General features: G+C 40.1%; 1 protein-coding gene across 2 annotated transcripts in view; it reads right to left on the bottom strand.

Annotated features, from left to right (window-relative positions):
• UPF2 (UPF2 regulator of nonsense mediated mRNA decay) overlaps positions 1-19,109 on the bottom strand; it is a gene marked incomplete at its 3' end in the record, with an annotated part of 53,660 nt that extends 34,551 nt beyond the window's left edge. For both annotated transcript variants that reach the window (XM_079304425.1, XM_079304426.1), the window contains exons 1-8: positions 17,099-19,109; positions 11,977-12,356; positions 9,626-10,405; positions 5,657-5,817; positions 4,453-4,650; positions 3,142-3,291; positions 2,635-2,738; positions 2,246-2,331 (exon numbers count right to left, since the gene is read on the bottom strand). In XM_079304425.1, the coding sequence (XP_079160551.1) occupies positions 2,246-2,331; positions 2,635-2,738; positions 3,142-3,291; positions 4,453-4,650; positions 5,657-5,817; positions 9,626-10,405; positions 11,977-12,338 (1,841 nt within the window). In that variant the 5' untranslated portion in view covers positions 12,339-12,356; positions 17,099-19,109. The remainder of the gene's footprint in view (positions 1-2,245; positions 2,332-2,634; positions 2,739-3,141; positions 3,292-4,452; positions 4,651-5,656; positions 5,818-9,625; positions 10,406-11,976; positions 12,357-17,098) is intronic.
• Positions 19,110-21,913: the final 2,804 nt, after the last annotated feature.

Genomic DNA, 21,913 nt, shown 5'->3' with positions numbered 1-21,913 from the left:
AACCTAAATCATTCTGCATACAGGAAGATAATTCAGTTAGACAGCAAAGAACGACACAAAAGTCCTAAAGTTGCAAACAGTAGGGTTAAATCACAGTCTGCAGTTCTGGATTAAAAGGCTAATATTTAGCTTTAAATCAATCCTCCAATGCAAATGTGAAAGCCACTTGTACACTGGCATTAAAAAACCTTTTTAAAAGGCCTTCTGTTCTGTTGGGTTGAAGCTTCAAATCACAGCTGAAAATGTAAATGTGATCCATTCATCAGTATTCAACAGAGCAGGGCAAAGATGTATTCTAACACTGATTTACAGTGAGTTGAGGAAGAAACGGCCTTTTTTGTCAAATTAAGATTTCTGTCCTGAAGAATCCCGATTTGTCCAAATCTATCCAACCCCAGTGGGTAGCAAGAAAGTTCCCTGGCAACACTACATAATGACTTTGATTTCCCAGTGTGTGTTTTGCACCTCAAACAAAAAAACCGTTTTACACTTTTTTGATGAAACGGTTACGCCTGCACATTTCCCAAAAGTGACCTCAGAAGAAGAAAGAGAACTTATTCTGTCCTTGAAATGCTTCATTATGACTGGAAATAAAGCAGCTAAACTTAAACAGCATTAACTGATATGCTTGGAAACTAAATGCTTTTGGAAAACATACTGCTTTATCTGCATCCTTAAGGACACCACTCCTCTGAAACTTTCACAAAAAAACCTTCCTCAAAAACATTAGCATAAAAAGCACTCTTCTACCACAGTATCACAGGGATATTGAAAAAGTTCCTGGGTTAGTAAAAACAAGTATGGAACAACAATAATGGAAGGTAAAACCATATCATTATGTTTCAGTGAAGTTATATACAGGAAAAAATCATTGTTAATGGACAGTACACAAAGCCCTGAAGCAATGTGTTGCAGAATATGTAGAATTTTCTATATCAGAAAGGATTATGATGTTGAAGACACTCAGAACTGCTTTTTTACCAACCACAGCAATACAGTTTACTTAAATATTGGGATAGGTTGCCCTTTCAAATTGTCTGCATCTATCTTGAGCTGGTATTTACATTCTGATTGCTTGTGTTCAGAACAAGCAGCTCAGACAACATCCTGTTTGTCCAGCTGAGTAGCCCAGAGATGGGGTCACCAATGCAGGCACATAAACACAGCTGAACTTTAGATCTTAAAAGGAATCAAGGTGGCTTGAGTATTTATTAGTCAAGTATGTCCCAAAACAGACAGCAGGAAAAGGAATTAAGAATTGTACATCAAATGTTAATATTTCTTTATATTAGGAACCCTTTATATTTATAATCAAAGACCAACAGTGAGATCAGCTGAGCCATTCACTTCAGTGTTAATTCCAACTACTGGAGACCAGAACCATGACAAAACTAGCAGCTCCAGGAGGCTATTCCACCACCTACCCTGCTCTGTTGAGTTCTGAGAGGAAAGTTAATATTTTAAAAATTATTATTACTTTTAATACAAATCTCTAGGGCAATGGAAGTATCACTGGAAAGATGACAAATCAATGGCAATGAGGAAACTATGTATGCTCCAGGAATTTCTTAATTCTGTTCATAGTACAGCCTGATCATAGACACATTTTTTAATAGTGCAAGAATTTAACTTTTGCTTTCATGCCATCTGTGAAATCACACTTCTGAATTTACAAGCCTTGTCATGCTGTTCCTATTTGAAAGTACCTCCTTTCACTGTAACTATCTACAAGTTCCTCCAGATCACAGTCACCTAGCACAATTTAGCATATTATGCCAAGAGAATATTGGCATATTATGCCAAGGATTTTCAAAGAGGTTCCAGATTTAATAATCAACGTCAGCAATCTAGAACCCACCAGGAAATAATACAGTGCAGGGTACAAACACCACTGCATGGTCACAGACCAGCCAAAAAGTCACTTCCATTTTACAAGTACAGAAAGTTTTCTATTATTGCAGAGCTGAAGACAAAAGTCTAAGTGTTCCTGCTGATTTACACTGTTGTAGAAGTTCTAAGCTGTGAAAAAGAAATTCTTCTCCCATTGTGTTTTGATGCATTTCATGATTACCAGCAGGCTGGATCATTGATTCTAAACATTTCTTTGGTGCTTCAGCACAAGCCACTCCAAAAGTGCACATCAGGATTAAACAAATTGAATATACACTGGTTTTAAAAAAATACATGCACATCATAAATTAAATAATAAATGGGTGGATCCAGCTTGGTCCCCTTCCATTCTTACCTTTGTCTAGGAACTATGAAAAGGGCTCGCACCAGTTTTCTTCTGTTGGCTTTTGTATTCATATTCATGCAAAAATCCATTGCTGCCTATAAAGGGGAAAGTTAATGCAATACTTCACTTTAATGCAGTGGGTTTTCAAGAAAGCAACAGAAAATGGTGTTAAACATTGCTTTTACAGAGCTATCCTACTACATGCAACTGCTTTAAAAAGAACCATAAAGAAAAATCTTCAGTTTTGGCTAGAAATGGCATAGTTAGAACACATCTCCATTGAAAGGAATACAGACTGATTAAAAATTTATTTAGCTACTGTCAAAAGCTTGAAGTCTTTATTTCCTATCTATCATTATGGCTTTTAAGAGTGCAAAAACTTGAAACTATGACTGTACCTTGTCTATGAGGTCTCTGTTGACACAATTTGGAAGCTGCTGAAGAAAAGCATCTACTATAAGTTTTAAATGAGATCCAGTACTGGCTTCTTCATCCTCTTGTTCTAACAGAGGGAAATAAACAAGCAGCAGACATCTTAAAGCTATGAAATATAATAATTTACAAACACATTCCCCAAACAGTGCATTTGTAATGTTTAGTTGTTAAGTATTCATTCCTCTTTGTACTCACTTTTCAGTCAACTGCCTTTACATCTGCTTACTTTTAAAAGCTGTGTGAAGGAATTGCTAACTTTCACTACATAAACATCTTTAAAATAATTTTCACTTGTATCTGAATGACTTGCTACAAAAACATTCATCACAATCCTAAAAGTTTCTAGCTACCACTTTCATAAATAAATAAATAAATTGCCCTGAATGGACTCTACAAATCCACAAACTAAAACAAGTTTTAAAAAAAATACATCAGTAAGAAAAAGAATTCTTAAAATCAATCATTTTTACCTTGCTCATCAAGAAGCTTCTTTGTCAGATCTTCTGCCTCATCTCCACAGTCCAACTCCAGTGCATCATCATTAATATCCAGGTTCTCCAGCTCCAATTCCAGATCCTCATTCCCAGCTGCTTCCTTATTATCTTTGGCATCTTTTGAATCTATTTACAAGTTAGATAGAAATACCAAATAAATATATGCAGTCATTATTAGAATACAGAAAGATTTTAGTGTCTTAATGGAAAATCTTCTACACGGATTAAGAAAAAAAAAAGGAAAAAGCAGAACAGGAGGAAAGTGTTGATGAAATAACATGCTATATAAAAATTCAAATAAAGATTATTACTTTCTTTAAACAAAATATCTGAATCTGATAAAGATTCAGAAAAGAATAGTTAATATTTTTTCTTGGACTACAACACTGGTCCAATACTGAGCAATTTTCCAAGAGATTATGCTTTACCTAAAAAAAAATACATTTCAAGGCAGAAAACCTAATTAAAATTCTAAAATTTTTCAAAGCTGAGTGTGACAACTTCAAAACAGTGCACACATCATATAGAAATATAAACCCACAAACAAGTAACATGTTTAGAATCACAGACAAAATTAAGCTGGAATGGATTTTACTGACATCTCCAGTTTTAGATAACCTTTTGGTCAAAGTGGATGAACACTATTCACACCAGATTTCTCAGATTTTTTTCCAATTGTTTTAAAATAGTAAGACAGAGATTCCAGTCTCCCTGGGCAAGCTGCTCCAGTATCTAAAGGTTATTACAGGGAAATGTGAGAATTCTCCATACGTCCATCTTCTATTACACTTTAAGCCAGAGATGGAGACTTTTCATCCCACTGTGCCTGAAGTCTGCACATGCCTTGTTGTGAACTGAGAGATGTGTTAGAAGTGAGGAACCACTCAGGCCTTCTAATCTAGTGAAATTTTCTGCTGACAAAGTCACCTACCATTAATAATTTAATAAGAAAATAACAGTGGAAAAAAACCCCAAACACTAAAATCTGCAAAAAAGGGAAAACTCTTCTCATTTCTCACAGAAAAGTTGCTATCCACTCACACTGGTTAACCTCCAATTACTTGAAATTTATAATTCTTACAGTATTAAAATGCATTTACTTTTTTTCCTTCCTTAATGACCAGATAGAATCCTTACCCCACCTAATTTATTGCCTAAAAATTCATCCAAACTGGTGTACTGTCCTGATTACCACAAATTATTTCATTAAAGGCTCATTACTTCCCTCAAGCTTGTTTATCTGTTGGACAAGATATGTTGAAGAAAACAGTCATCTAAGCATCCTACCTCTTGATTCATCTTTGCTGGAATCCTTGCTCTGGGAATATTTTTCATTGTCTTTAAACAAAATTGCTGGCACAAAAGCCTTCAAGTCAATGAGATTCTCATAGAAATTTCTGGCATCTTCATCTTCCCAGATACCCCCCTCTAGGTCATATTCTCCAGGCTTTCCTGGTGTGAAGATATCAATACCAGGTCCATGTTCTGCAAAAACAGTGAAACCACAAGAAAGTTATTTACACAAATTTACTATCTTCTATGAGAAGGCACCTTAGAGATTAACAGGCCTTCTATGAAAGTATTAAACTATTTATTGCCACCTCTGTTTTCACCTAAATATTTCAATGCATACTTGAAAGTGTTTTTAACAATTCAATCTTAGCATTAAACATCAAGAAATTATCTTAAAATCATAAATTTCATTTTGATTGAAAATACAGACAGAATCAGAGGCAGTCAAATCAAGAAAAAGTAAGCAAAACATTATGTGGTATTAGAAATTTATAACACACTTTAATAACATTAGCATTATAAGAAATCACTTTGAGTATGATGAACTGTACCCCACTGAGTTTTAAGAATGAAATTTAAAAAGAACAATTTAATATTTAGAGGCATTCAAGAAGCACAGCTTTTTAAAGTTCAAGATAATTTAAGGCAAAAGATACTCATGGTTTCAACAACATCTCAACGCATCTCCAAGTGTTGATTTAGAGGCATTGAAAGCTGCACCTCTGCTCAGGAGGCCAGAGAGCCACACCTAGTGACTTATCTGGCTCAACAATATGTTCCTGCCCATAACATCAAGACCCAAAAATAGACTTCAAACATATTTTTCAACAGTATCAGCTTTTAAAACTCTTAACAGTTTTTAAATACTAAAAACTGCATAATATTAAAAGAAAGGATCAGGTTAAAAACATTTTTAATTTTCCATTTATTATTCTATTCCCAGAAACAAACCTAAAGAGATATTATTTACATTTCCATAACTACAGAGAATATACAATTGTTATGGCTACATATTAGGCATAACTACTTTAATTACAAAAAAAAATGTATTATTCATAAGCTGCTATCCTTCAGGGGGAAAGGCTGAATGAAATAAAACAAGCAATAAGAACACATTGGCTGGAGGGTTTGGTTAGTTTTTCCACCATATCCAAGCCAAGTCCAGGGTTCTGTTGACCTGCTTTAGAATCTGGCTTACCCTCAGGTGTAGGTTTCTCCTGGGGGAGGTCAGGCATGTTCTCATCCAAAAGATCAGCCAGAGACTGAGAATTTGCCAGCAGCTTCTGATATGACATTGCAAATTCCTCATACTGCTTGTGTCGATCTTCACTCAGCTCTCCTTTGGAGTGAAGAATGCGTCTACAAAAACCAAACTTACAGTGAGACCACTTTTTTCCTTAAAATCTTTCTGAGCTATGCTGAACCATTAGGAATTTCTCTGAGCAAAGCTAACTTGCCCCCTGTGAGGGAGCTGTAACAATTCTAGTTTAGACCACAATAGCAAACATTTAAGTGACATTATTCTTTTTCCAACCCACACTGAAGTTCCAACTTCGATCCCACTGAGGGCAGTACAGTCACAGAAGCTCCAGCTTCCATGTCCAAAGAGAAAGGCTTGCTTACTCTTTGCCACAATTAGATTGTAATAGTCCTAAAAAGACTTACACAGTAAAATAAAATATTCAACTTTATCAACAAGCTAGATAAAAGTTGTTTTGCACTTGTAACAATCCATTTCCATATTGTTTAAATGATTACATGAGCTATTATCACAAGGAGGGTCGAAAAATTTGCAAGCAGCCCACTGATTTTCCAACAAACCAAGATATTTCAAGGCTATCAGTCCAAATTATGAACAGTTACATTTGTTTCTTCAGCTGCTCTTTATTTTCTTTTACAAAACTTTTCATATTTGCTTTGATTAATAATTTTTAAAATTGAAATCTGTCGTCAGAAATAACTTGCATTTGAAGGACCCTAATCACTGCTTACAAATGCTGGAACCACTGACCAGACACCCTGTACTGAGATGAAAGCATCAGAAATCTGAAAAAAGGTGCAAATGCCACAATTCCCAAAGCAGGTTGTATCATTACATTATCAGCTGTAGGATTCCATTAGGCTTTTATTATGCAATAAGCAAACAGTCACAGTCTTGCCAAGAGACACAAGCCTTTTGTGGCATAAGAATACTGAAATAGTTAAGGCAATGTAAGTTGAGGGAATATCAGTTTTCTTGTTTCAGGTTAATTGTAAAACAAAAGTCATTCATGGTACACATTCACAGGGTGAGCAACAAAATCCCTTATCCCTGCTCAGAACCAAAAGTGGACACAAGTGTCTAGCCAGAGAGCAAGAAGCCTTAATGCTGGCAAAACTTCTATTTCTCTGACAAAACACACTTATTTAGCAAGTACTGCCTGCTCCAGCAAAGTACAGCAAAGAAAAATTAACAAATTAAATAACCACTGACTATTTGTGAAGTGCAGTAGTTCAGTTTGGATTAAGCAAACAGATTAAGAGTGAATTCATAGCTTTGCCATGGAGACTGCTGTCCACTGCATACACACTTTAAACCAGCAGCTTTATAAACATGAGCATTGAAGCTCTGTGATATTATCAAAAAACCAAAAAAAATTGTAACAATAGTACGAGACTTTCAGTTCTCAATTTCAGTTCCAAGAAGACAAGTGTTAGCAAATTCAAAGAAGCTAAAGCAAACAAAGCAAATTTTAAAAAGCACAGTTCACCTCTGAAAACAATTACAAGTACAGCATAAAGTACTTGTCTTATTTCATCTCTCCAAAGCACAAGGCAAATTCAGCACACCTTAAAAACATCCTTAATTTAGACAAAAGAAGTTTCTTCCATAGCTAACAATTATTTTTGAAAACTCTCTCCAGAATATGGGAATCAAGGTGTTTCCTTCCAATGACACAACCTGGCAAGTTTTGTTGTGCTCTCAGCTGTGTAACCAAATGACTAACAGGTTCTATGTTATGACCATAGTAAAGCCAAAGCATAACTCAAGTACTTTTTCCTAACTACCCATTTAAGCATCAATGCATGAGTCTGCTTTAATTTTACCTAAATGATTCCACAGGTAACACAGCACTAAAGTACTGTTAATTTAACATAGTAATTTTCAATTAATTCAACTGAACTGTACAGCTTAAATTATTTTATTGTCATTCTCCTGTGAGAATTAAACTGATGAGTTATTTACTGACAAATACCATAACCTAAACATGTGATGCAGTTGATGCACAAAAGTAAACAGTTCAGTCCCTATTCACTTCATTGATTATGGAATAACACTATGAATAAAAACTGCAGCAAAACAGATGCAATTTTTAATACACAGAGAACTGCTTTACCAATAGTGTTACTGGGTTTTCAAAAAAATCAAAACAAACCAAATCAAACAAAAACACCCCAAAAACATGCCACCCACAAAACAATTCAAAAGCAAGTAAGGAATCAACTGCACAATGACTTTTCCAAAATCCACAATTTAGGAAGATTTCTATAATACTCATAGACCTCTTACTCAGCAAATTTCTGTCTTGCCCTCCTCATGCCTTGCACTTCCACAGTCAGCAAACACCACAAAGCTGCTACAGATGTTATAAACAAATAAAATCTGGTAGGAAAGATTTTTGATGTCTTACTTAACAAAAGTTATTCCTAAACTTTTATTAAGGAGTTAAAATAAACCCCTTAAAGTTCAGAGAGAGAAATAGTAAGTTCTATTAATCCAGTGACAAATAATAGCTCTTCATATTCTTTCCCCAACACAAAGCTGTGCCCCCAAGTTCACAGTGATAATTCAGATGACAAGGTGCTCAAAGAGGTCCCTCATCTGCCCTTGTCTGATCTACTCAAAGCAGGCTCAGTGATGAGGTCAAACCAGGCTGCTCAGGCTCTGTCCAGTCATTTTTATCCAGCTGTTCAAGTAAATATTAAAGTGTATTTGTCTCTCCCAGATCATTTACATTCTTTCTGCTTCTTGGTTTCTTAACATATTTTATACCTCTCAGAAACTTTTTTCACCCTATTTCCTATCATACAGACTTTGTAACACCCACTCATTGAAACACCAGCCAGAATCAATGTACCCAGAACCAATAACAATTGTGAAACTAGAAAGGTTCACATTCATTCACTTTGAAAAAATTACACCAAAGTCAGTAACACACTTTGAACTAGGAAGGTACTTGCAGAAATAACAGTACCTCAAAAGTCAGTTTATGATCCTGTGAAATTCAACACTTGGCTGAGACCAGATAGGACTGCAGCACAAAACTCATCAGCACAATAGATTCTTGCTTTGGAAACATAAAAATTTAATGCATTCCAAGGATACAGTTGGCTCTGGATGGATGTCCAGCCTTCCAGCCAAAATATGTGTCTATACACAGCAGCATGTTCGTTTCTGACTGGAATGCTCCCAAAAGAAATTAAGAATGACTGTTTTAAGAATAGCATTTGGGTTTTGACTGGCTCCAATAATGAGAATTCAGGATGCTTTAAAGCCAACAATTATTAGACAACATGAACATGGCAGATGTAAAACTACTCAGATCTCAAGATCTTCATATTCGTACCCTGCAACATTAGTACTACATATAAAAAATTAGGAGGACTTTCATCAGATTGTCTATGCTCTCCAACATTTTAATACATTTATTTAATATATATTTACCCACCTTGGAGTGTAACAGATACCTTCTTAATTTAACCTATGTTTTCCTTCATCCTGGTACACTAAAAAAAGTAAACAAGCCAAAGCAATTGTGGCATATGCTTCGTTAGATACATGTGGGTGGAAAAGGGAGAAATCAGATTGTGCCAACTGGAAAAGGACAGTACCAGCTGGGAAAGCAGCAGTGCTCTCATGCTGATAAAGGAAACAGCACCAAACAGAGTAAAGAGAATTACAGCTAAAGGTCAACCTCCCTTTCCTTTAAAAAATTCAGAGTTTGTTTTGTCTCTGCTTTTAAGTATTCAGAACAAATTTAGAACTTTTTTTAGAAACACTGCAGAACACACTTATTTTCTACACACTGCTAACAGATTCTGTTCATAAATACTAATTCACAAATCTAGGCATTTCATAAAGAAACTAATTTGTATTCATAAATAAAAAGCAACTTTCAATTGTCACCTGTTTTGTCTTTCAATATTTTGTAGCTCCCTGTGGTCCCTTTTCAGGTGTTTGGTCAAAGATGTAAAGTATTCCTTCAACAAATTCTGGAAGGGCTGTTGTTTCTCTGGGCTAATTATCTCACTAGGAGGAAAGCTCAAGTTAAACTTCTCTGCAACAGTTTTTACTTTCCTTGGTACCAAACCAGCAATGTCATCTCCACAGTGCCGACAAAAGCTGATAACCACAGAAACATGAGTGTGGGATTCTCGATCAGCGTTAATAATATTTTTAAGCTGCTCATAGATTAAAGACAAACCTTCCTTGTCAGTGAAAATCCCAACTATTGTCAATTCTGCAATGAAACGCAAATCAGTTCTTAACTTGGTAATGTTGGGAGTCTTCTCTTCTTTCCTTGCTTCAAAATGTTTCTTCCAAGCCTGAAGTAATGAAGGAGCAAAATCAGCGTATCGCTGGTGAAAGAGGGAACACAAGTGCACAGCGCAGTTCACGTCTGATATTTTCAGTTTGGCCTCCACAATAGAAGCTACTGCTTCTGCAATGTATTTGCTTAAATTCAGGCTATTAAAGTCATGGGACAAGGAGTCCCTTTGTTGCTCTGTAATGGTTTTTAGCTTCTTAACAAAAGCTGTGTTCTTCTTCAGACTGGAGTCCAGTCTGCTGAAGAAGTTTTCCTCTGGACGACTCTCGGGTGCATTCTGGTTTTTGCTGCGGAGCTCTTTTCTCGCCTGATGCCGTTCCCAAGCCTCCTGATGGAGCTGATGTGCTTCCTCCTTCTCCCTGTACAACACAAATATTAGTCACTTTTGTTATGGAGCCTTAATCTCAGGGTATCAGTTCAAAGGAAAAAAGGTCACAGTTGGAAAACCTTCAGGAGTTCTAACACAATTTCACCTTACTCTCTTCTTAAATATCTACCAAGCTAATCCTAGAAAGCTAAAACAACTGCTTCAGAAACTCTGCTTAAGTTTTGTGTTGCAAAGGGCAAGTACTACTTGTTACAAAACAAAATTTCTCAAATATTTGTTGGGATTAATATGCTGAACATATTATTCCAAACAGACTTCAAAAATATAAACACGAAACTCCATTTACTACAGATGGACACAAAGTTCTGACAGAGGAAGAGGAAACAGCCTTTCAACAGCTTACTGTATTACACTGTCAGGAAAATCTTTTATTGGCAGACTACTGAAATTACACAGAAAATTTGGAATAGGTGAAATATAACTGTCCCAGATAGAATTTGGCTATGACATTGTCTCAATCTTAAAAGTGAAGTATTTCAGACCTCATAACAGCCAGAATCTCGGCTTTACTGGTCTAAAGATGCCACCTTCAATGCTGTACTACTGTTGGGTAACACACTAAGAAACGTGGTAATATCACATATTAAACTGTCACATTACATTCTGAGTTTGCAATCTAGGGATCTATCAGTCTGTGACTGATTAAAAGAAATGACAATCATTTCTCACATCAGATTTGCTCCTGTTATGTACAGTCTGTAGACCTGTTAAGAGTCTAAATTCCAAATTTTTGGACAATAACACATCATCTTAAATGCATCTGTGTTTCTTTATTGTTCTGGTTTGGGCTGGGACAGAGTTAATTTTCTTCAGAATATCCTGTATGGGGCTGTGTTTGGGATTTGTGCTGCAATCAGTGCTGATGCCACAGGTGTGATTTCACTGTTGCTGGGCAGGGCTTACACACAGTCAAGGCCTTTTCTGTTCCTCTCCCCATCAAGGAACAGCCAGGGGCTGCACAAGGAGCTGGGAGGGAACACAGCCAGGACAGCTGACCCCAACTGACCCAAGGGATATCCCAGTCCATATGACATTATGGTCAACACATAAATCTGGGAGAAGAAAGAAGGGGAGGGATGATAGGAGTGATGGCATTTGTCTTCCCAAGTCACTGCTACACTTTTGGTTTGCTTGCCTGCACAGCTCCTGCTTTTCCCATTGAACTGTCTTTATGTCAGCTCAAGAGATTTCTCACTTTTATTCTTCTGATTCTCTTCCCCATCCTGTTGAGGGGAGGGAGTGGCTGTGTAGGGCTGATGCCAGCTGGGGTTAAATCACATTTACTCAAGCATAACTGTGGTCTCCATGGTCATCATATGCTGAACACTATCAAACCATAATAGAGACCAAAGTAACAGAGATTACAAGTGAAAACTCAAAACCTCTTAGAAGTCATTAAACACAATCAGTCACATAAAATTAATAACACTACATGCTGCTTCTTAAAAGTAACTCAAATACTTTATCTTTTGTAACTCTGACCACATTTCTGATAACAGAACTCCAGATTTGGCACAATTAAACATTTAAAAGATAACTTACTTCAGTTGAGCAGCTTCTTCTTCTTGTTTCTTTTTCTCTTCCTCCTCTTGTTTCTTTTTCTCCTCTTCTTCAAGTTTCTTTTTTTCTTCTTCTTCTTTCTTCTTTTGCTCCTCTTCTGCCTTTACTTTATCCTCTTCTTTTTTCTTCCTCTCCTTGTCTTCCTTCTTTCTTTTATCCTCTTCCATTTTTTTCTTTTTATCTTCAGGAACCTTTAAAGTCTCTCTCTTCATGCCAACCTTCACATCTTCTTTTGGCTTCTCCCTGGCACTCACTGGTCGCCTTTCACCAAATTCCTTTTCTTTGTTATTTAACTGAGATTCCTTTTCTTCCATATTTGCTGACTTTTTGCGCTCAGCTGGCATTGTGTTACCCAGGCAAACCTGCAGAACCACAGGAAAACAATTACTTTTAAATTGCTGTTGATATTTTAGTCATTTTTCACAGCCCACCCATATTCACTTAACTCACAAACGCGTGACTCATCAGAATAAAGGTTTATGTTTTCTTGAACTAAAAAACAGACCTGACAGGTAAAAACAAATCATTTTGTAAGCATGTTGTTCTGCAAAGCTGTCTTCAGCATGAACTGTGAAATAAAAGCATCTTGAAATTTCTACAACCCAATGAATATAAGATCTTGAACATAAACAAGTCCATCTGAAATAAAAATAATGCAAGACTGATGAAAACAAAGCAGCCTCAACTTCAAAATATGTACATGCTTGGTATATCAGCACTTCACTGACCTCCTAACACTCTCCCTTCCACTACTTAGGATCATAGGATAGTGCAGGTTAGATGGGACCTCAAGTAATTCAATCTCCTGCTCAAAGCAGGGTCAGTAATGAGTTCAGGCAAGACTGTTCCAGTCTTGAAAAGTGTCAAGGAAAGAAACTGCACAACCTCTCTGGCCAACCTGCTCCAATGCTCACTGTGAAAAGGCATCAACTTGCTTCCTCTTTCCTCACCCCTTCCCAAATTCCCCCAGAATCTCCAGCACTCAGCACAAGTTGCAGCTGAAGAGCGAGCGATGCTGACTAAGTTGTACACACAAACCTCCCTGTCAGCAGAGCAAATGGAAATAATACCAGAAAGGCTGCAATTATCAAGACTTTTATCAAAGGCTACAATTTCTCTCTTTCTACTCAACCAACATTTTTGAAGGAGCTTGAGCCACTTTGGAGTTTCCAGCCCTCTAAGCTTTGGTTTCATATGGCTAAGGATAGAAAAGGTAACACATACTGAACACAAAAGGGTAAAAATCACAGGACAATTTTGATTAGGAGGAAACTGCGATGAGCATCTAATTCAGCCCCCTGCTCCAAGCAGATTCAAGCAGATCAGAGGCTTGGCTAAGGCTTTAGTATCTCCAGGAACAGAGAGGCATTGGTCCCTTCTGGGCACACTGAGAAAAAGCTTTCCCAAATACCAACTTGGAAATTGCCATGCCCCATACTGTAGTATTTTTTCATCCTATCCCTGCACAGCTTTGAGGAGAAGTCAGCTTCATTTTCACCATGTTCTCCCTTTAGACTGCTTTAAGACAGGAATAAGATTTCCCCCCCTCTTCTTACAGATCAAGAACCCAGTTCTCTCTGTTTCTCTTCAGGTATGTTCTCCAGCCTCCCTGTGCTCTTGGTGATTTTCCAATAGACTTATTCCAGTGTGTCAACAGCTTTCTTGGGAACAGAGAACCCACACCTGGATGTGGTAAGTACAGCAGAGGGGAAAGACTCACCTTCTTCAGCCTTACAGTTAACTCCTGGTACTACAGCCTAGAATGCAAGGGCATTCTGCTGATTCATGTCAGGGTCAGGGGGGCAGGCAGGACCACAAGAGGCAATAGAACCACCTAGGCTTTTACTTCAGGCTAAATTTTTTTCTTAAAACCAAAAATAATTTTCATGTATTTACAAGCTTCAAGTTAAATGCATGTATATATGGGACTGATAGGACACCATTGCAAGTGATGCCTTCTGAAGAGCCATCACTTTGTTTTTATTAGTAACACCAGTTTCATTCCCAATGGCCACCTCTACTTTTGACTTTCTAACATTTTACTCTGGATGATGAAAACATGCCAGATTCACCAATTCCCTGCATCTCCTCAGAGTGCATAATGAGACACTTGCATTCCAACCTAATGCAGAGTGCTTCTGGTATTAATTTTAAATATTTTTGAAATATTTTTATAAATAAGACTTCATAATAAAGAAGATATATTTCTTAAAAAGCATTGCACATTCCCTCTGCCATCTCCCAAACAATAAAATGACAGATTCATATACTGTCTATCCCACCCAGATGAAACTCTGTATTACAATATTTAAGGTGCTCATCTGGGGCTTCTGAAGAAAAAATGGTCTGTGAAAATTTACAATATCAGTATTCACATCTGGGCAGTGACAACTTACCAATGGGGAACCTATTCATGACTTGGCCTCTGGCAGCTACTGGCAACAGCACCAATGGAGAAATGTCTCTGACACTGATTTATGGAAACCAAATCAGCATTGCTTAAACAAGCAGTGGCATACTTGGCTCCCTAATGCATGTCTACAACTATAAAATTTCAGATCTCAAGAACTACTTGAATTCCAAAACCACTGATTTTAAAACAGCATTTTTATAAAATCAGTACTTAACCAAAGAGGGAAGGGGTTGCCTATGTTTAAGGAAATGCTGGAACAGCATGTCACAATTCCAATACTCTGAACAAAATATCCAGCTACCCAGTAACTTTTAACAAAATGGCAATTTACCACAGTCATTATGGTACTTGAGCTTTTAGTAAATTTAGGAACTCAGAATTCCGCTTTAAAGATATATCTGATGTTTGCTGATATAAAAGTAAACCAGAGAAGATGTAAAAAAAAGAAAAGGGATGAAGCATAATTGGGCACATTATGGCTTTGACCACAAGACAGTATTACCCACTGTTTCCCGGTGAACACAGAAGTCTAAAAACCCCCCAAAATCTCGTTTTAGTGTAGGTTTCTGTTCTGTATCCCAGAAGAGGTATGCTGCAATACTTCTCAGTACCTGCTACGTGTGCAGCTCCTTATCTCCCAAAGCGTTCCGATGGCTCTGCCAGCTCCCCGGTGCCGACACCAAACGCCCGGGGCAGGAGGAGGCGGCGCCGCGGCCTCCAAGCTACAGCTCCGCACGGGCTGCGCTCCCAGCGCCAGCCCCGAGACAGGCTGAGCACAACTGTCCCACGAGCAGCTTTCCCAAAAAGCCGTGGGAAGCAGGAAAAAACGGAAACAGACAGCTGGCTCACCTGGGCCTCATTTCCATAGGAAACAAGGCTGAAGATGGCACGGAAACATTAAAAGAAACTTTATTCGATTTAATATCTCACATTTACATGAATGTACTGATGAAAAGGCATAATAATGACATGAACTCCATAAGCCAACAGACAGGACAAACCAGCACTCACACTGGAAAATTAGGAAGGACAGAGAAAACAGACAAGACAAACACCTCTATGCCTTTGGACTCTTGGCAGCCCAGTTCTGTAGTGACACTTACATGCTCTAACACTCCTCAGTTTCTGCACCTACAGATAATATGCTTTTAGAGAAAACTAGTTATAATTTTTCAATATTTGACATACATTGACTCATTTGTAATTAAGTCAGTTTTTATTGTACTTAGGTTTCTGCTTTTTTTTAAACAATAATCTTGGAATTTGAAAGAATGGGACTGGGTTCGTGATACTCTGAGCTCAGAGACTTAGGAAATAGTCTTGAAATACAGAAGTAACATTTAAGAAAAACCATCTATGTTTTTCTTGAGGAAAGCAGAGAGTAACATAAGGTATTCAGTATCATGAAGTTACACACAATTCAGAATAGAAGAATAAACATCAACACCTTGGCCTTCAAAGCAATCCTCTCAAGTCAATAAAAACAGTCTGCTCTCAAAGCCTGCAGTAACATGATCCAGAATCCCCATGCTTGCAAACCCGTATGAGGGAAGGAAATACAGCCCCATTAAACTAAATACAATGAGATTTTTCACTAGAAGTTAAATGGATTACATAAACAGTCCTTTCTGCAGCTACTCTATTACGAGAGTATTAAAAGAGATATTAAAAGAGTATTAAAGGAGATATGGGAGATAACAAATGTAGGCAAGATGTGCTACCTCTGACTGACTGAAAAATCTCAAAGAGCAACAAACTACTCCATCACTAGTTATCACACCACTAGAAGATTGTAAGTTTAAGAACTGAAATGCAATTAAGGTTCTCTTAATGCAAGGGAATATACATAAGAAAAATACCCAGGTTAATGAGAAGGAAATAAACTTACAGGTTTTGGAAGATGAGACACAGCACGCAGGAAAAAAAACTGTAGTGCAGAGAGAGAGGAGTCCTCCACAGAGTGAGAGGGAAGGTTCATAGAATCACAGAATATCCTGACTGTTCACAGAATCACAGAATATCCTGACTTGGAAAGGACTCAAAAGGATCATCAAAGTCCAACTACTGGTACTGCACAGGATACCCCAAGAGTCACACCATGTCCCTGCCAGCATTGTCCAAACACTTCTTGAACTCTGCCAGGCTCGGTGCTGTGACCACTGCCCTGGGGAACCTGTTCCAGTGCCCAGCCACCCTCTGGGTGAAGAACCTTTCCCTCATATCCAACCTAAACCGCCACTGACACAACTTCAGGCCACTGACACATCTTCTAGCCGGCTTACCGAACAGCCGGGCACTTTTACTTTCGCTTCCATACCTCTCGAGGAGAATGTTTTGCTGCAGGACTTGCATGAACGCGCTTCCCACCGTGAAACAGAGGCCTATAGACAAGGCACTGAGTATAAAAAGGCTCCTTCGCTACCAGCCCAGTCCCCGCTCGCAGCTCTTCCGCAGTCCGGGCCCTTTCCCGGATGGGACCGGCAGCTTCCGCTCCTCTCCCGGCCTCCCTCTCCCCGTGCTGCCAGCTCCGCCAGCCGAGCCTTCCCTGCTCCCAGCCCCACGGCCGCTCCGCCTGCGGAACCCCCCTCCCCGTGCCCCGCCAGGCCCCTGTGCCCTCCTCCCGCCGTCCCCGAGACCCCTTCCTCACACACAGCCCGGCACCGCCCTCCCGTCCCGTCGGTGCCGCGGTACCTGTGCCCGGTGCCGACATGGGCCCGCCCGGCGCCGCCGCCGCCGCCTCCTCCGCCCCTCCGAGGCCCCCGAGCGCTTCTGCCCTCACGGCGACCGGGCCGCCGCCGCGCTGCCTGACCCACGGCGCCGCCCCGGCCGGGCCCGCCGCGCCCGCCCCGCCACGCCCGGCAGCGAAGGGAGGAGCGGCGGCGCTTCACGGCGGCAGAGCCGCGGCTGCGGGCGGCGCGGAGCGGCGCTTCCCGGCGGGCGGGGGTTAGGCAGCGCGGAGGGCAGCCCCGCGCGGGGTCCTGGCGGCGGACGGGTTACCGGGAGTGCGGAGGCGGAAGAGGAACGGGAACGGGAAGGGAATGGGAGAGGAAAAGGGTTCGGCCCGCGTCCCTCACAGCGGCGGGGAAGCGGGAAACAGCCTCTGAGTGTCGCTTCCTTGGTGGCCCCAGCGCACGACTCGGCTTGTGGCCCCGCGTGACGTCACTGCAGTGACGTGTCTGTGCCCGCCAGGCGTCACGACAGCCGTCATGTCGCGGGTGGGGCCCTCAGGCGTCACCGTGATGAAACATCGGGGTGACAGTGGCTGAACAGCAAATACTGCCTGAGGGGTGGTTAATGGGCGTCCGTTACTGTGCCCGGTTCTGCACGGGAGACGCAGAACTGCTGCGGGGGGTGCAGCGCAGCCACAGCATGAGGAGACTCTGAGCACCTCCTGTGAGGAGACACTGCGGGAGCTGGGCCTGCTCAGTCTGGAGGAAAGAAGAATGAGAGGGGATTTCGTGGATGCGAATAAATATCTCCAGGGCAGGTGCCAAGAGGATGGTGCCAGGCTCATCTCAATGGTGCTGAGCGACAGAGCAATGGCCATAAAATAAAACATACGAGATTTCATCTCAAATGAGGAAGAACTTCTTTATATGGAGAGTGACAAAGCACTGGGACAGGCTGCTCTTGGAGTCTCCCTCTCGGGAGACATTCATGACCCACCTGGATGTGTTCCAGTGTCACCTGCTCTGGGTGACCCTGCCTTGGCAGGGGGGTTGGACTGGATGATTTCCAGAGGTCCCTTCCAAACACACACATTCTGTGATTCTGTCACTGGGTGCATTTCCTAGTCTAAATTTGTTCTCTCTGCCCTCCTGTTCAGTCACTGTTCCCACCAGGGGTGAAAATCTCCCAGATTTTTTGGAAACACTCTCTGCCTGCACGTCTGGGCATGGCATCACCTCTTGGGCAATTCTAAAGCTGCCTCAGCTGGAAAAAGCTGGCCCAGCCCAGAGCTGCAGAGTGAGAATCTGCTGTTTATTTTATGTTTTGAATCCAGGTTCTGACAGAAGCTTTTTCTTTCAGTTGGGAAAGCCTTTACACCCCTCTGGGCTTAGAACAAGCCTTCAGCAATATTGGACTGACAGCAGGCACAGCCTGGGTGTACATAATGAGGTTATTCAGCTGTTAAAGTTGCTTTTCATTCAGAGACAAGAGTCAGCCCCAACAGAAGACACTGTTTACTGATGCAGAGTTTTAGGTGTGTGTTCTGCCAACTGGTACAGGACTAGACAGGTTTGTTTGTTTTTTTTTTTTTCCAGGGAAGAGCTCTCCTCCCTGCTGTTTAATTTCATTGCTCATTTTGTAGACATGTCTAAAAAAATCTCTTTCTGGACAAGTTTGAAAGAATGGAGTTGTGCTTGTTATTGGTGCAGATCATTCCTTGCTCACAAAGACCTCATTTGCTTGCCAAAGTATCTTAAACTACCAAGTTGATTTAACTGATTCACTGGAGTAGAGAAGATCTGTGGCAAAACATAGTAAAAAGGGGGAAACAAAATCCATGTTAGTGTTGGCACTTTATTTTCCAAAGGCACCAGTCCTTTGGCCTGTCAATGAGTGACTTTGGATTACTCTTTTTAGGGGGAATTGGGTTATACACTGGCATTACTGCAAGAGATGTTGGCTCATTTTCTTTTGAAGCACTATGTTGCTGCCCTTTCCACCATGAATAAAAAGCATGATCACTACAGTTTTGAAAGGAAAGCAAAAGCTCCTTCTGTGTTTATACCATACTCCCACATCTACAATTATGTTGGAGTTCTCTTTTGAAAAGGTCATGCAAGCAAATCTTGTTTTACCTTTGGAACCTCAGAAAACTTTTCCTCCTGAAGTACCTTTTTCATTTGTGCATATACTAATCAAGCTTTTGGACTGATTTGCCAAAACCAAAACCAGGCAGATGACATTTCCTGAATCTCAGACTTTTTTTTTTTTTTTTTTTTTTTTTTTTTTTTAATTCCTGAAGCTTTCTTCTGAATTCTTTTATATGTTTCCTCTATTACTGGCACCAAACTTGCACACAGTATTCAAATTGTGCCAAATACTGGCCTAATGTAGAATCTGTAGGTGTCTTCTATATTTCATTGTAGGCAAATCCAGTAAATTATCTTCTTTTCCAAGTGAGTGGATATTCACATAATTTTTTAGACCCATCTGCTTTTTTCTCATGATTTTTGGAGATTACTTATAGCCACTGTTTCCTGGAAAGTAGCTACATTTTAGTGCACATACTTTCAATGTGTACAAGCTTTTACCTCATCCTGATAAAATAAGTTGTGTTTGCTTATCTCCATCTTGACTCAGATTCAAGGTAACCTCTCTTCACCACTTACCTCCAGCTGACAAACATCACTCAAGGTGTGGGCAGCTTTTTTGGGTTGATCTAACTACTAAAGTGACCAAGGGGGATGATTCCTTTAGAAATATTCCCAGTGCAGCTGATTTTCTATCATACCAGGTAGTCAAATACTTACTATTTAATATGTACAGCCTTGGTTTTGGAGCATTTCTAGTTTTTTTAGTGAGAGCATTATGTAGTTCTGAACCAGCCTCACTCAGGAGCCTTCTCTAGAACAGGCTTTGTGCCAGAAGAGTTGGGCTGGGAGAGGCACTTTGCCTACACCCTCAGCAATGGTGTTTCTGCTGGCACAGGTGCCACCTTCTCACATTTAGACATGAACCAAAGTCAACAAAACCTTTCCTTGACCTAGATGTAGCCACAGCAATGCTTTTGCCACATGTAATGGTGGCCTGCTCAAGATGATTATGCTGGCAAATCTGCAAAGTATTTTAAATCTTTATTAACTGGATTTTGATTAACATAAAAATCCTAGCAAGTTGATATATATTTCATAAACATCTGCATAGACTTTATTAAACCTTTATTAAGTGAACTTATATATACGAATATTCAATTAGCTCTCTGAGATCCACATTGTGTAACTGAAACATCTCATTGGAGAAACTTGAAAATTTTTAATGTTCAAACCTTTTCCTATCAGTGCTAATTGGGAAATATTGAACTAAGTGCCTATTTGATTCAAAGCAAAACCACATTGATATCTGCTGTTTGACTGGTATTTGCTTAAGAACTGTGGACAAGTATTTCATCATCCTGTGATCTGCCTGCAACATTTGTCTTTTTCCCCAAACACAGAATGAAAATATTTAACTATATCAACATTTTCTCCATTTCCACTGTCAGCTTCAAAAAGTCATATAATCTTGCAGAATTACATTCAAGGTTCCTTCATTCTAATTTTAAAAAAACATGAATATTCACAGCCACATTTCTACTACACTTGATTGTATGCGTCACATGTCCACTGTTCTTCTGTCCCTTTTTCCTTCTATCCTTTTGGACTCCTTGCAGCCTTAAACGTCATTTATTTTTATTTTTTTCCCCAAATTGTGTTTTATAAATATGCATAAACCCAACCATACAGGCCTCAAGGAACATAAGTGGCCCCTCTGCAAAAAACTGTTTATATCATAAAATCCTAGACCAACTGGAGTGTTGGAACTGATTCAGTTCTGAAATCCAGTTCCACCTGTTCCAAAGGCAAACACTATGGTTTGATTTGGACAAAAAATACTCTTTGATGTCCTCATTGTGAAGGCAACAGGAGCACAACCAAGCCTAGAGGAAGGGAACTTGCCAGTACTCCAGGTCTGCATTCACACAAAGTTTATAGAATCACAGAAAAGTTGAGATTGGAAGGGACATTTAAAGATCATCTGGTGCAACCCCCCCCTGCCATGGCCAGGGACACCTTCCACTGTTCCAGGCTGATCAGAGCTCCATCCAACCTGTCCTTGGATACATCCACAGGTTGGGCATCCACAGCTTCCCTGTGCAACCTGTTTTAGTACCTTACCACGCTCACAGCAAAGAACATCCTCCCAATACCTAATCTAAACCCTCACTCCCTTGGTTTGTAGCCATTCCTCCTTGTCCTGTCACTACATGCTCTTGTAAAAAAATCCATCCCTATCTTTTCTTGCAGACTTCCTTCAGGTACTAGAAGGCTGTAATTAAGTGACCCAGAAGCCTTCTCCTCTGCAGGCTGAACAATCCCAATTCTCTCAGCCTTTCCTCATAGGAATGGTGTTCCATCTCTCTGATCATCCTGGTGGTCTCCTCTGGATTCACTCTAGCAGATCCATGTCCTCCTAAGCTGAGGATCCCAGAGCTGGATGCAGCGCTGCAGGTGGGGTCTCACAGGAGTAGAGCTGGAAGAGAGACCTCTGGAGATCATCCAGTCCAACCCCCCTGCCAAGGAGCAGTGACACAGGAACACATCCAGGTGGGCTGTGAATGTCTCCTGACAGGGAGACTCCCCAACATCCTCAGCAGCCCGTCCCAGTGCTCTGCCACTCTCAATGAAAAGTTCTTGCTCGTCTTGAGGTGGAACTCCTTGGGTTTTATTGTATGGCTATTGCTCCTGGTCCTGTCGCTGGGCACTACTGAAAAGAGTCTGGCACCAACTTCTTGGCACC

Source organism: Erithacus rubecula (assembly GCF_903797595.1).
Source record: "Erithacus rubecula genome assembly, chromosome: 4".
Lineage (NCBI taxonomy): Eukaryota > Metazoa > Chordata > Aves > Passeriformes > Muscicapidae > Erithacus > Erithacus rubecula.
The sequence above is the reverse complement of the archived record's forward strand: the minus strand, read 5'-3'. Positions and strand labels throughout refer to the sequence as shown.